Source organism: Passer domesticus, chromosome 11 (assembly GCF_036417665.1).
Source record: "Passer domesticus isolate bPasDom1 chromosome 11, bPasDom1.hap1, whole genome shotgun sequence".
NCBI lineage: Eukaryota > Metazoa > Chordata > Aves > Passeriformes > Passeridae > Passer > Passer domesticus.
Window position 1 is genome coordinate 11914971 of NC_087484.1, and position 14033 is coordinate 11929003.

The following is a 14033-nucleotide window of genomic DNA, read 5'->3' on the forward strand; positions in this document are numbered from 1 at the left end:
AATGAGTTACACAGACACATTTAAGTCCACAGTCAGTAGCATTACCTGATCAACTTTGGCACACAGGAAATACTGGGTGTCCTGGAAGTGAATGGTGATGCCACAGAAGCCTCAAGTTCAGACAGAGATATACCACCATGTGCCCTCTTCAGTGCCTGCCAGGTAGCATTGAAAGAGAGACCATTTTAGAACTTGCCTTCAGCTGTACAATTTAACTGAATGGTTCTGTATGGAAAATAAAAATATACTTACCCCACAGTCATTTGCTCCATCTCCACACATGCCCACATAGTAACTATAAAAAGCAAACCAGATGTCAGCATTCTGGACCATTCTCCAAGCATGGTCCATTTAGCCTATTTCATTAAATATTTCTATATTACTTTGAGTTATTCAGGGTTTGCATAACAATGGGTGATCATTAATGCTGAGGTCAATTACTGTTGCTATTATACATATAGGGAAGTAAACAGAAAAGTAACATGACCATGACAGGTCAATCAAAGTAATAATGGTTAATTAGTTCTCTATCACCCCAATGTGGTCTAAAGAATCTTTGCTCTAGGCAATGACACTTCTGTAGTATTTTGTAGAGCTGCAAGGCCTGACACTAACAGTCACATAATGACCAATGTGAACAGAAGTCATCTTGATATTACTTCTGTAATACACAGGAGACATTTGATAGGTTTGTTTCATAAACTAAGCAACTGCATTTATAAAATACGTTAGTAAGTTTATGCAGATATTCCTTATCTAAAACTTCATGAAAAGTCTGAAACTTTCCCAACTAGCCAGCAGATGGTACTACTCTCATTCTATCAGATCAGCTAATAGGCTGATCTATCAACACAAAATGTTCTCTCAGCTCAGCATTTTTCTTTAGGCAAAACAGCTAGCAGCATGCATAATTTTTGTCTCCTATCACACCAAACACAGTGAACCCTCTTGCTTTCTATGCTTAAGCAAATACTTACTCTACATTTTGTAAAGCTTCCACCAGCTGAGTTTTCTGATCAGGTGCCATGCGAGCAAACACAGTGCCGTGTAGCACGAGCTGCAAGACAGGAGAGTTCTTAATGCTCACAGGGCAAAGGCTCTTCACCACTGAAAGTGCCCATACTCAAGTAAAATGCTCACCTTGGGTACCAGGTCCTGAAAATGCTCCAAAATCACTGCAAATGACTTCCCATTCATTGCAAAATGGTATTTTGTCATCTGGAGATCCTCAAGGCTTTCATGGACCAATTTAACTGGAATATCCTATCAAAAGTAGTTTAATACTCTAGCTGTAATGGATTTACACAGATACTTTGCCATTTCAAGCTAATACTAGGAGTATTCCTAGAGATGACAAGGTTTATAAGAAGATCATTTGGGGGAAAAAAAAAACAACAATACAATAAAAACACATATATTACTAAGAAAATGTAGTTTAATGTTTCAACTACAAGCAGCTAGAGAAGTTTTGACAGATTGGAAATGTTGGGGAAAAAACCCTATCAAGTGAAATGTCAAATGTCATATCACAGTTGAAAAACTACCTCCCCCAGCTGCTTTACTAGTCTTTGGTATTTGAAGATCTGAAAGTTAACCAGTATATCAATTCTGAACTGACACTTAACAGCAGATTTATTATTTAATGGAGGAACGTAAAAAGAACAGTAAAACTGCTTACACACTAATATATATGCATAATATGGTGATAGTACCTCTGAGTTTATGGCTGGTGATGAACTAGTGCATTTTGCGAGGGTATCTGCATAATGCCAGTTGATCCTGGCAACCTGCCCATCCTTTGGAGGTAGTGCTTCAGCAATAATGACCTTATCCTGAGGTAGAATCATTCCACAGTCTCTGGCCACAGAGATAGCAGTTAACATGTTATCCCCTGTTAAACAATTGCATTTGAAAGGGTTTCAGTCAGAAAAGCATCAAAATCATACATTGATATTTCCTGTAAGAGAAAATCTAACGAAGCCTGTAGAGAATTATGAAGAGGACTGACTCACATACCAGTGCCAACCTCAGAGCAAATCAAGTTTGCTTGTTTTCAAACCCCCAGGTAAACTCCTTCCTCTAGAAATTTCATCTGCTGCGTGGAGCTATAAAGATCTCCAATTGACCAAATCTTAGTATATGGAAAATCAGGCAGAAAACCAGCAGCCACTTAAAATACTGCTTTCTACACAGTCACAGAATATGCAAACAGAGCTGTATTGTTAGCCTAGCAAAACATTCCAAAATCACAACACCTGTGATTTAAAATGCAAACACATATTGTATGAAAAACACTAAGCACAGACATCTAGACAAGGACCAAAGTCATTCTCCCAGAAAAAATCCAATACAAAATGACTTTTCATAGTATAAATCAAAATGGTAGGGAACCTCAGGACGTCCAGTCCAACCTCCTGCTCAAAGCAAGTTCAGTCATAAAATTAGACTAGGAGTTCCACTTAGCCTGATTTGGAAGACTTTTCAGGGTTTTCATCCTCCAATTCAGTACCAAGTAGCTTATCCTTGGAGTTAGGGAGAAGAAACTATAAAGTGGAATTAAAGCCTCTTCTGGTTTCTCCGACTTACCAAAGCAACTTGCACCCAAAAAGAAAAAAATTGGAGTCTGAATATTTTCACAAGTTTCTACACTTCCCTGTTGCTATAAACACAGTGTAAACCCACTGACACTAAAATTTGACTTCATACACATAATTAAAAGAAGACCAGAAAGAGATGGATCTTTGAGTATAAATGTTTACATGCTAACCTGTAACCATGACAGTGCGAATGTTGGCTTTATGCAAATCTTCAAGTACAGCAGGGGTTTCTTGCTTTAACTTGTTTTGCATTATAATTAACCCCATAAAATCCATGTTGCTTTCAATAGCATCTCTGATGAAAAAGAGACAAAGAAGAGAAGATTTTAAGATTTACAATTATTAGATGCAGCTTTAAAAGCCTGATTTTCTGCTTAGCAAAGTAAAGAGGAATGTGTATTTTTAATCATTAAGTAATTTCCTTTATAAAAAAATTATGTGAAAGATATCATCACAATAATTTATATTTATTTCCCTTGTTTTATTTGAAAACCAGTGAGAGAAAATGTTGTTTCCTCTCAAGCACAATTTTCAGTTTCTTCCACAAAAGGAAATTACAGTCTCAAATAGGTTGTAGCTAGAAAAACTGCTCTGAAACTAACTGCATTCACAGGCCAAATATTAAGATATGTTTAGAGTGCACACCTCTATTTTCCAATTTAGTTTAACCTTAACATAAAAGCTACTACATTGTTGCAAAGGCATGTAAGATTAATCGGCACTAGCTAATTAGGCAGAGAAATTGATTCTCTTTGGTTTACATTAAAAAGTTAGCACATTTACAGGTCCTGGGTATTCTACTCTATTGTAGACTTTCACACCTGAAACTGCAAAACTCATTTCTCTGCTTTGCCAAATGTTCATCTTGCACACAAGGCTGATACAAAAGAACACAGTCAAAGATGGCACTTTCATAGCTGTGCTACACATTCAAGCACTGAGGGAAAGATGACATTATCCACAAAACTAGGCTCAGCTGAAAAATAATTCACAGGAGGTACTACTCTTTGAAGGAAGAAATCTTTCTACCTTTCAAACCTCTGCAATGAGAAAATGGACATGCTGCCTTTAGGAGACAAAGAAACTGCATCAAACATGCATAGGAGGATTGCCACTACTTGCCATTATCCTTAATAAACATAGATGATATAAGTATGTGCAAGTAAAGAAATCAGACGAGGTTTTCTGCCACAATAATGTAAATCAGACATCATGAAAATAATATTCCAGTTCATTTCCAGCTTAAAGCTCATCCTCTGAATTCATTTCATTGCAGAAAAAAACTTGCTTATCTTGTGTGTCTCGGGCACAACTAAATGATGTACAGAACTATCTATGCCAAGACAGAAAAAAGCTAAAGAAGAGTAGTAATTGATTTAAACAGAAATACACATTACATATTAATTCAAAGTATGCAGCTTTTAAAATCTGTTACTTATTAAAAAAGTGAAGTCACTCTTACCTGCTAATAGTCTGGACTTTGTGCCACGCAAGCTTAGACTCCAGTTTTCTGTGAGCAAGAGCAATAACTCGGAAGCCCTGCTTAGTGTATTCTTCCAGGACACGCTCAAAGTCAACAGGAACTTCAGAAAAATCAAGTTTTGCGTTATTAAAATATTCATGTTTCAGCTGAGCTATAGCAGAAATAAAAACAATTTGCTCCTTTACCTGTTTCCTGCTTACACAAGCTGGCAATCACTTCTGGAGCACCTTTCATGTAAGCATCCATTCTCTTTTCCCCTAGAACCCTGGCTATGACACACATGCGCTGCAACACTGAGGAAAATGGAAACTGGCGCACGATTCCAATTTCATACCCAGTCTGTGTCAGACAGGAAGGAAGGAAGCAACAAAAGGGTTACATCCACATGCATCTTAAGAAAAATAGCTATGTGCCAAATGAAAAAGTATACTTACCGACAGCTCAAACAATTCCTGAAAAAACAGAAAATATACAGTCATTCTAAATATCAATTTTAAATATTTCTTCAGCTACAAACAATTTCAACATGAATCAGTAAAAGAATCTGCACAGCATTCTCGGTATCAAGTCATATTGTATTTTTAATGGATTTCATTAAAGCTGAATATAAATACACTGCATCTGTTTAATATCCTTTATTTATGTGAGACACAGTAGAACTGTAGAGCTCGAATTCTTGATTAGAATTTCCAACACCTTTCACATCCAAACTGTCTGTTTAGCCTTTGTAAATGACTGAAGTACAATGGTGTTTCAGAAAGAGGCCACGATTATTAAGTATATCCCTCCAAAAAATAATGTACTAAGTTGCAAGAATGTTCAGATGTCAACTATTGCACAGAAATTACTGCTGTGCACGTACACTGAGCTCTGAACAAAAGAAAGACAGCTCTATCTACTACAAAATACATACAAATGTACTGACTTGTTATATCCTCCCACTACCCTACTCTGTGCTAATCTGGATATACACTCACATGCTTAAAATTTCCCTTTGTGAAATATTTAAAAATACTTCAAAATACAGCTAGAAAAAACTTTTATATTTGCTAAGGACATTCTGTTTTTTTCAGTCAGCACTTAATATTAGCTCTAAGGTACAAGAGTGGCAAGAATTCCACGCCACACAGTGACATTAACAAATGATTGCTTTAACTGAAACTGCAAGGTGAGCACACCTAAGCACTTTATTAAAACACAAGAATTTGGTAACAATACCAATATTAAAAGGCATAAGCTCAAAAAGCATTACTGTACTTCACAACCACTCTGTAACAGCAATAATGCTGACACTCAGCTTGCTCACCTTGAAAAGGGCATATACTGAATCACTACCTTCAACTGGTTTAAACATGTTTGTTGTATCTTTGCCATCAAAACCCTCACAGTTCTGATCCAATTTCGATTTTATCAGCCAGAACCTCAGCATACAGTAAAATGAGTTTCTTTAACTCAAATAAATTGTTTTGAGTTTTTATACCATTTCTTGATCTGTTGCTTGCTTGGATTCTGGGGAAAGTTGTTTTGAAGGTCGAACCACTGTTGGCATGATTCGATTATGAAGGGCTGTTTCCTCTTCAGTTGCTTCTTCTAAAATCTATATTAAAAAATAAATCAACTAATTTATACATTCATTAACTTTGACTTGTTCATAATACCATATTCAGGGAAAAAAAGGCACTTACCCATCCTATTGCTTCAAACATCTTCAAATCAAGTGGATCCCCAGAAAGCACCCCTTCAATTTTTGTAAGGGAATGACAAGTTGCCATGCAAGCAACAAACTCTGACTTCAGCAAGCTCTCACTGCAAGCTCTCTCTTCCGGCAAAAGGAAACTGAAACAATGAAGTAATAATATACTTAGCACTATAATTATTTATTATGAGCCACTTCAAAAGGTTTGTTTAGATTAACAGAAGAAAATTGACTGCACAAGTCCCTTCACTTGCGTTTTCACACAACACAGAAAACAAATTAAGACTCTGGGCTGGAATCTTCAGAAGCTACCACAACTTTTTCCTCCTTCAAACACTCAGTGTTCATTCCATTCCTTCCCTGTCTAGTTTGATCTCTCATACAAAGCCCTCTTATCACTTAGTACTTAATTAGCAAAGCTAATTAATTTTAGCAGCCTGAACAGTCATTGCTTAGGAGATCAGGATTAAAGAAATATGCAACAGTACCTGCAACAGTTTTGCAGAATGACCATGATGAGGTCTCAGACTGCAACAAATAAAATTCTACCTCAGCTTTACTTGGAGTTTTAACTTCCACTACACCTAAGCCACAGCTTAAGTGGCCTTCCTACAGCACATTACAGAAATGGAAACATGTATGAGCTCACACTGAGTTTTCTGTTCTATTCTGCTGAAGCTGTTACAGCACAACATGAGTATCATATTTGCTATCAGCCCTGAGCTCATCCTTACCGAGCATTTTCCACCCGCTGAATTCCCCAAAGATCCAAGCCATCCTCAGTAAGTGTGCCAGTCTGCAAAAGAGACCAAGGGCCATGGCATGAAGAAAAGCCTTCAGGAACAAATTATCTTCCAGCAAAGCAAAAGTTAACAGCTATTTAAGCAAATTACACTTGAACAATATATTTACCTTTGTTTTCACATACAAATCAAGAGTTTGAGACAGAAAATGAAAATACAGTATCTCCCTTGCTTTTTGCTAGTTCCAAACCTGTTAAATAACTTTCAAAAACATTGAAAGCAGTCATGCTCCTCACTGGAGACAGGACAAATGAAACAGACCCTTAAAGCCCAAAGATGATAGAACATTATCTCAATATTCAGGGACTGGGGACAGTGGAAAATGGGCATTAAAGAACTGGTACTAGTTAATTGGTACTAGCTTACATAGTTAAAACAGTAACTGAAATGTACTTATAGCTGAAATAATACAGGTAGTATTATACTTATCATTTGAGATAAAATCTAAGGAGGAAAGTAAATTTTATCTAGGAAATAGTCAAAAGCAAAGAATTCTGACTAGCAGCATTACTGTCTTTCATTCATGTTTGCTTAACAAATAATAACAAAAGACACTCGCTCATTGAAATGAATGAAAATGAGAAGTGTGACTTCACACATGAGTTTTTCAGAAGTTTGTGTGCTAAATAAAGTTCTTAGTAAACATCAACTCTCACATTTCTGAGCTGCCAGTAGTAAGTTGGGACTTGGGAGTTTTGAGATAAGAAAGCAGCTCAATCACAAAAACTTTTTAGAGCAGATCAATAACAGATGGTAAACACTGAATACCTGGAGGCTAACACATCACAAATCATCTAACTCACATGAAAAATAAAGAGTTTTCCCTTTTTGTTCTGTCTTTTCTAAGACAATGCTCCTTCAGGTAGCAAGGTTTCAAAATTCACCTACCTTATCAAAACACACAAGATTCAGCTGGCCACAAATATTTATCCTTTGTGGGCTGATGCAAAAGATGCCAATTTTTTTCAACCTTCTTTGTGCATAAACGATGCCAGCAGTCATAGCAGCAGGGAGTGCTGGAGGCACCGTGATAGTGATAATGTCAAGAGACTCGATGATGATGGTACGAGCTGGAACCTGCAGTAGAGGTCAGAGTTCATGAACAGGAGCTCCCTGCTTACAGACTCACTGTCCCACTGACGTGCTACCAAGAGCAAAACCCACACATTGTTTTCCCCAGTACAGTGTGTTCTGGATTCCCCAGAAATTTAGCACAATCTTCACCCACCATCAGCAACCACAATAATCCAGGACTAAATTATCCACAACCCATAACTTCAAATTTGCACTTCTTCCTCTGGAAATATATTACTTTAAAACATTAACGGAATAATACAAAATTTTTGGAGCAAAAAAAAAAAAATCAAACCAAAAAGCTTATCAGGTTATTCCTTAATAAGGATTTTTTCCCTGCAGCATGTTTTGGATGGACTGTACCCTATTTGTTCCAACTGTCTATAAATCAGCTGGCAATCTTACATATATCAAAGATAAAAATCTAGTAACTGGGTCAAGAGAAATCAAGGTAAACTCAAATTTCCCTGTAAGATATTCAAATTCTGCTTCTGTGCTGAATTTTATTCTCAATAACTGTGTCTCATTTCATTGATATAAAATAAAGCAAAACAATTTTCACTTTAAATCAAATAGTTTCTCAGCATCTGAAGTGTGATGGAAGTCATGGTCACCCCTTTTCTAAAATAAGGCAGTTCTGGACCAGAAATGAAAACATACCTCATTTAAGATGCTATTGACAATTGTGTAAAGAAACCCAAAGCCTGCTACCACCACTAGAGACAGGAGAAACAAATAGGCATCTCTGTAGAGCTTAAAATCAGTTGGCTTTGGGTACAGAATGGAACGAACAAGCTGTCCTTTAGCAGTACTAAAGCCTAGAAATAAAAAAGGAGTAAGTTACTAAAAATACAAAGAAAAGAAAAGCTATTAAAATATATTAAAAACCTCAATAAAACCCTTAAGCTACTAATTTCATTACAATTGTTTCTCAATGTCCATAGCAGATGTTTTGCAATACTGTAATTAAGGTGTTTATATGTGCACGTCATACTCAGGGCTTCTCTCCTATGGCAAGGACATGCAGCTGATGCAAACAAACCCGTCCTCTGCAGCAGCAGCAATCCTCACATGGTTGGGCCTGGCAGAGTTTGTTGTACTGCATTTTGCCCCTCACAGTGCAGAGCTAGTGGGTATATTTATGGTCTAATTAAGCCAGTCCTTGCAAAAAAGAAAATTAAGATATTCCGAGTCCAACATTAAATACTTAAATGGCAGGTCTACTTAAGGTCCCTTGAGAGCCAGAATGAAAGATTCAGAAAAAACTGCAGTGCAGGGAGTCATCTTCTGAGAAGGGCACCTCCTGATGGCATTTTGACAACTAAACTAGGAGACTATCCTTCTAAAGGTCTTACAGTTGAACAACCAACAGATATCCCAAGGTCCTCCTTGAACTTTTGCCTCAATGTTTAAAGAGCCCAACATTAATACCCAATTTTGTGTGCCCAAAACATTTTTCATCTGCTTATACTTCGAAGTCTGTTACTACAACCTCAATGTCAATGCCAGGTCTTCTAGCATCAGTGACAGCTCCCTGACAGCTTTTCAGTGTGCAGGTCACCACAGCAAAGGCTGAACCCTCAACCCTGATATTTAGCACAGAGGATTCTACCGAAACAGAGCAACTGAGCTCATCACAAGATGAAAAGCCATGAAGCCTCCAGGCTTTGAATTTGCTACTGCAGAATATGAACCATGTCACAACATGAAAACACATTCAAATAAAGTTTTAAATTGATGCTGAAGACCGATTCACTTTTCTCCTTGCCAACTTTAATCTTCAGACCATCATCTAGTTTTATCACCATTTTAAAACTTTTATCAAGCTATTTGGGGTACATTCCTTTACCAAGTTTAGCAGCATCAGCCAGTTGACACACACCTACAAAAAGGAATAGTACATTTACAAGGGATAAACGTAACAATCAATACCTGTCCTCACTACCAGAGCTTTGACCAACTCTCCAGTGTAGAAGCGGGTCTGAATGACGTTGGTTCCACAGAACAGCGTGTGCCGCTTGTGCACTTCGGGACTGTAGATCTCATCTCCCACTGCTTTTGGATACTCCGAAGGATTTGGCAGATTAATCTTTGTGACAGGAACACTTTCACCTTAAAGGAAAGAAAGTCTCTAAGCAAGATCAGAGAAGAACAGACTTTTTTTTTTTTCATTCACAACGACAAGTGGAATAATATAACCTCACTTCAGCAGCACAGGCAGACTTGTGGAAGTCATCTACCTTTTAGCATGCTATTAGGTGGTCTCTCACCTATTAGCCTCAGCTCAGCAGATCCCTCACCCAAATGCTATTTAACTCTATTCCTTATAGAGCTTCTGTGTCCCTTACTTCAAATCACAGTCTGTGATGTAAAACATAGTTCATTAAAATAAAAAACAGGACAAGCTTCCTTCTCTTGCTGAAAAGCATCACCCCCATCTTTACTCAGAAAAGCTAGAAGCTGAAGAAAATTATTCCCAGCTCCTTTGGGGACTGAGTGCATTCAAGCCAGGGGAACAATCAATTTTTATCAGTTGCTAGCACCAGCAAGAGGATCAAGCATATTCATACAAATCAAGCATATTCTGAACTCCATCTGCACTGACGACATCAAGTTGAGAGGCAGGAAGACAAACTATCAAGAAGAAAATTTTTTAATAAGAAACAATCACTCATTTTTGGAGTTTCCAAGCAGTATTATGTAGCTATTGCAGATAAGCAGAACACAAGTACCTATGTACTTCAGAACATGTCTAATTGTAAGAACATACACATTTCAAACAAAATAAACATATCCACTTCTGCTAAAACATACTGCAAGTAAGCATGCACACAGGTATAAGCTAGTACTTTTAGCCATGCAGCACTGTGTACCAAATTTACTTTACCTGTTAGCATACTTTCATTTACAATGCAAGTACCACTGAGCAGAACTGCATCACAGGGCATAATTGTCCCATTGGATGGAATCAACATGGTATCTCCAGGCACGAGGTCAGTGGAAAGGATTTCTTCTATTTCTGAATATTAGAACACAAACAAGTTTACTTGAAAATAGCCACCACCTATAAAACCTGATAAAGATCCTCACATTCAATATCCAGGTGGTGACAAGTAGGACTATTAATAAAATGAAGTACAACTCCATTTAATTAATGGCATGGAAAGATTTTTAAAATATACAGAAAAAGCCATCTATAAACCCCAACTCCACCACAGACTGACCTCCAGAGCACATGGAAAGAACACACCATGACAAATGAGAAGAATCAAGCTCGTACAAAAGATATTCATGATTAGCTACAGTGTAACTTCAGTATAAAGACATGGGTTCAACACAAATGTGTGTCTTAAAAACAATGTCATGCATCACAACTTTTTAGATACAACACCTTTAACTGCTGTGGTATCCAAATATTCAGGACAGTTCAGAAATCATATTGCAACCTTTGTTGGGTAACAAATTGTAATGGAGACACAACACATGCACATCTTTAAGTCAGGGAAGAAACCAGAATAACAATTACATAAGTGGAATGGTAGAGAATGCAAAACAGCAATAGAACAAGCTCCTGATCTAGAACAAACCAGATACTCACTGAAAATTCCATCTAGAAGGTTAACCCTGAACATATCTAAATTCCACTTTAAACTTCTTTTCACATGCAATTTTGCTAAAGAATGCAAGCATTTCAAGCTGATCAGAGAAAGAACAGATGCAGACTCACTTTACACTCACACTTCATGAGCAATTTAAATTCAACCTTCCAAGCCACCTGTGAAATTTACCTTGGTTTCCTCTGCAGACAGAAACCCTTACAATGCTGTGAGCTGCTACCATGTCATGTAACATAACATATTGCTGCAAAGGGGAGAAAGATTCATTATTCAAAAGCACAGCTTGCCTTCTAAATGTACATTCTACAGTAGAAGTGATGAGATTCTCTACTAACATTCTTTAACAACAAAACACTACTCAAAACATTCTCTTGAATATAGTTTAGAAAACTTATGGGCAAATAAACTTTGAGTGCATCAACCTGCACAGGCTCCTATTTTAACAGCATTTTGGAAGCAAGCATACACTGTCATGCAAAATCTTATAAAATCATTTGGTCATTAACATACAAAAGTAACAGCTGCAGTAGCTGTATGAACTTGTATTAAGGAAGAAATTGTTTGGGCTTTTTTTTTTGTCTCTGAATTCAGAGCTTGCAATTTAAGGGTAATTACTACTTTGATTTCCATCAGCTAAGTCTACAGAGCAAAGTGAATCACCAGTTTAACAATCCATATGCTTCACTGGTGCTCAGTTCTGCAGGGCCTTTTCAAACAAGGAAACAATGCCAAGATGGAACCACTACTGTCAATAAAACTTGGTACATAAACTTGTGTCCAGGTTTTATTTAAGCAAGGTAGTGTTTCTGTTAGCTGAGGCAAACCTATTGATTCATCAGTGTGGAAAGTCTGCAAAGGTCTCCAAGAAAACCATAAATCCAAATTCTTTCAGCTCAAAGAGGGAAAATGCATAACAATATTCTATCCGTATAACTCTAAAAAATTCTTAAAAAATTTGTAGACAATTTCACAACAAAATAAGGCAATCAGTAAAAAGCCAAAAAGATGCATCTATTTTCTTTGAACTTACCTTTCTAATGGTGTAGAGTGAGCTAACAATGGATATTACAGACATAATCACAATTGCTAATGCATAGTAGTGATACTCATCAGTGATCCACAATATCACACTGAACAACTGGAAAATGTAAAAAGGGTTGAGAACCTAGAAGAGTGACAGAACATTCTAGTTACAACAAAAGGACACATGGGTTCTCCATCAGAACAAAGCCGAAATTATCCTCCTCCAGGGAGAAGACAATTTCAGTTCTTTATACATAATTTTTCATTTGCCAAAATTATCCTTTTTTTCACTACCTCCTCAGCCCCTCAAAATCACAGTTTTCACTTAAGTAACACACAAATACAGACTTTGAAGACTGCATGCCTTTTCCCCTACACCTCAAAACAAGGTAATGTGAATATCTGATGGCACCTTAAGTTATAATTCTTAAACCAATTTGGATGTTATTTTCTATTCATTCTTAATAAATGCCCTGATACCTCAAGTTCTTACTCCGTTAGATCAGGTTGGAGTGTTTCTTTGTTCAGAAGTTCTACTGTGCATTATTATAACACAAGGTAACAAAGCAGTTATTCAAATCCACCTGATACAAGGAAAACTGAACAAATTCAACAACACTTCATTTGATTTGCTGAATATGTTGTAATATATAATCCCTGGCCTCCTCATGGAGAACATAAGTCATTTTATGTTTTAAATTAACTACAAAAAATAAATAAGATGCTGACCCTTTCAAAGAATTCTGATATGTTTTCTAATGTCCTTACAAAGGCACCAGGCTGTGGACTCTGGAGAGCTTATAGCTGAGGCCTCTTTAACTCTAAGGAGAGCTGGAGAGCTCAAAAAAAATTGTCCATATGATTTTGTTTTACAGTGCTGGGTTCTAGGGAAGGTTTCCAACAGTCAATAGTCATTGCACCTGAAACAACTTTCAATTATATACTTTTTTCTATATTTTGTTAAAGATTTTACCTCCTTAACCAGAAGCTTAAAAATGGAAGGCACTTTCACAGCAATTTCATTTACTCCATAGAATGCTTTTCTGCATTAAAAAAGAAAAATACAAAAAAGTTAAGATTTTTTAGGAGTCTTATTGATGTCAAAGGAATTCTGCTAATCTGATAAAGTATAACATGTCCCCAAATCTGTGACTCTCTTCTTATTTATCACAGTTTCAAGAAGTGCTTTTCAGAAAGCATTTACCTAGTGAGATGTTCCAATACAAAGATAATTATTTTATACTTCAGTTTAAACTGTACCTTATTTTTTAGATTCTTCCATAACAAGATTTCTGTGTAAACTGTGTATGAGTCCAATGTTATTAAATATGTCATTCTGAAATCCAGTATGTGATTCTCATTAGCTTAAGCTTAAACCAGTGTTAACTCCGACCCTGCTGTAAGACAATGTTTTTAAGGTCCTGTATCTTAGTTTTATTCTTAGCATGAAAAAAGGCAAATAATGAAAGAGGGAGCAAGAAACCAAGCCCTAATGGGATCAGAGCTGATTAAATGACAGTGACATGAAAAAGCCCTTAAAATTATCTGAGGGGAAAGGCTTCTATTTTAGACACAAATTGCCAGAAGATGAATTGATAAGCAAGCAGATGCTCCCATATTTTAATCTCATTTTCAAAAAAAATCAGACACTGATCACTCAATTGTCTTCTGGGTGGCTTTTTACCACCTTGAGCACAGGTAATGAAACATCAACAACTCTTCCCTCAAATACTACTGCAA

At 36.7% G+C, this 14033-nt stretch overlaps 1 protein-coding gene across 4 annotated transcripts in view; it reads right to left on the minus strand.

The window, feature by feature from the left end:
- The window catches only part of ATP13A3 (ATPase 13A3), a 54975-nt gene that overhangs the window by 14224 nt on the left and 26718 nt on the right, over nt 1-14033 (minus strand). For all 4 annotated transcript variants that reach the window (XM_064385711.1, XM_064385708.1, XM_064385709.1 and 1 more), the window contains exons 8-26: nt 13267-13336; nt 12301-12435; nt 11442-11514; nt 10541-10672; nt 9586-9765; nt 8314-8471; nt 7468-7656; nt 6511-6572; nt 5766-5916; nt 5561-5677; nt 4515-4532; nt 4266-4419; nt 4060-4180; nt 2768-2892; nt 1713-1891; nt 1141-1263; nt 978-1057; nt 253-295; nt 46-155 (exon numbers count right to left, since the gene is read on the minus strand). In XM_064385711.1, the coding sequence (XP_064241781.1) occupies nt 46-155; nt 253-295; nt 978-1057; nt 1141-1263; nt 1713-1891; nt 2768-2892; nt 4060-4180; nt 4266-4419; nt 4515-4532; nt 5561-5677; nt 5766-5916; nt 6511-6572; nt 7468-7656; nt 8314-8471; nt 9586-9765; nt 10541-10672; nt 11442-11514; nt 12301-12435; nt 13267-13336 (2220 nt within the window). The remainder of the gene's footprint in view (nt 1-45; nt 156-252; nt 296-977; nt 1058-1140; nt 1264-1712; nt 1892-2767; nt 2893-4059; nt 4181-4265; nt 4420-4514; nt 4533-5560; nt 5678-5765; nt 5917-6510; nt 6573-7467; nt 7657-8313; nt 8472-9585; nt 9766-10540; nt 10673-11441; nt 11515-12300; nt 12436-13266; nt 13337-14033) is intronic.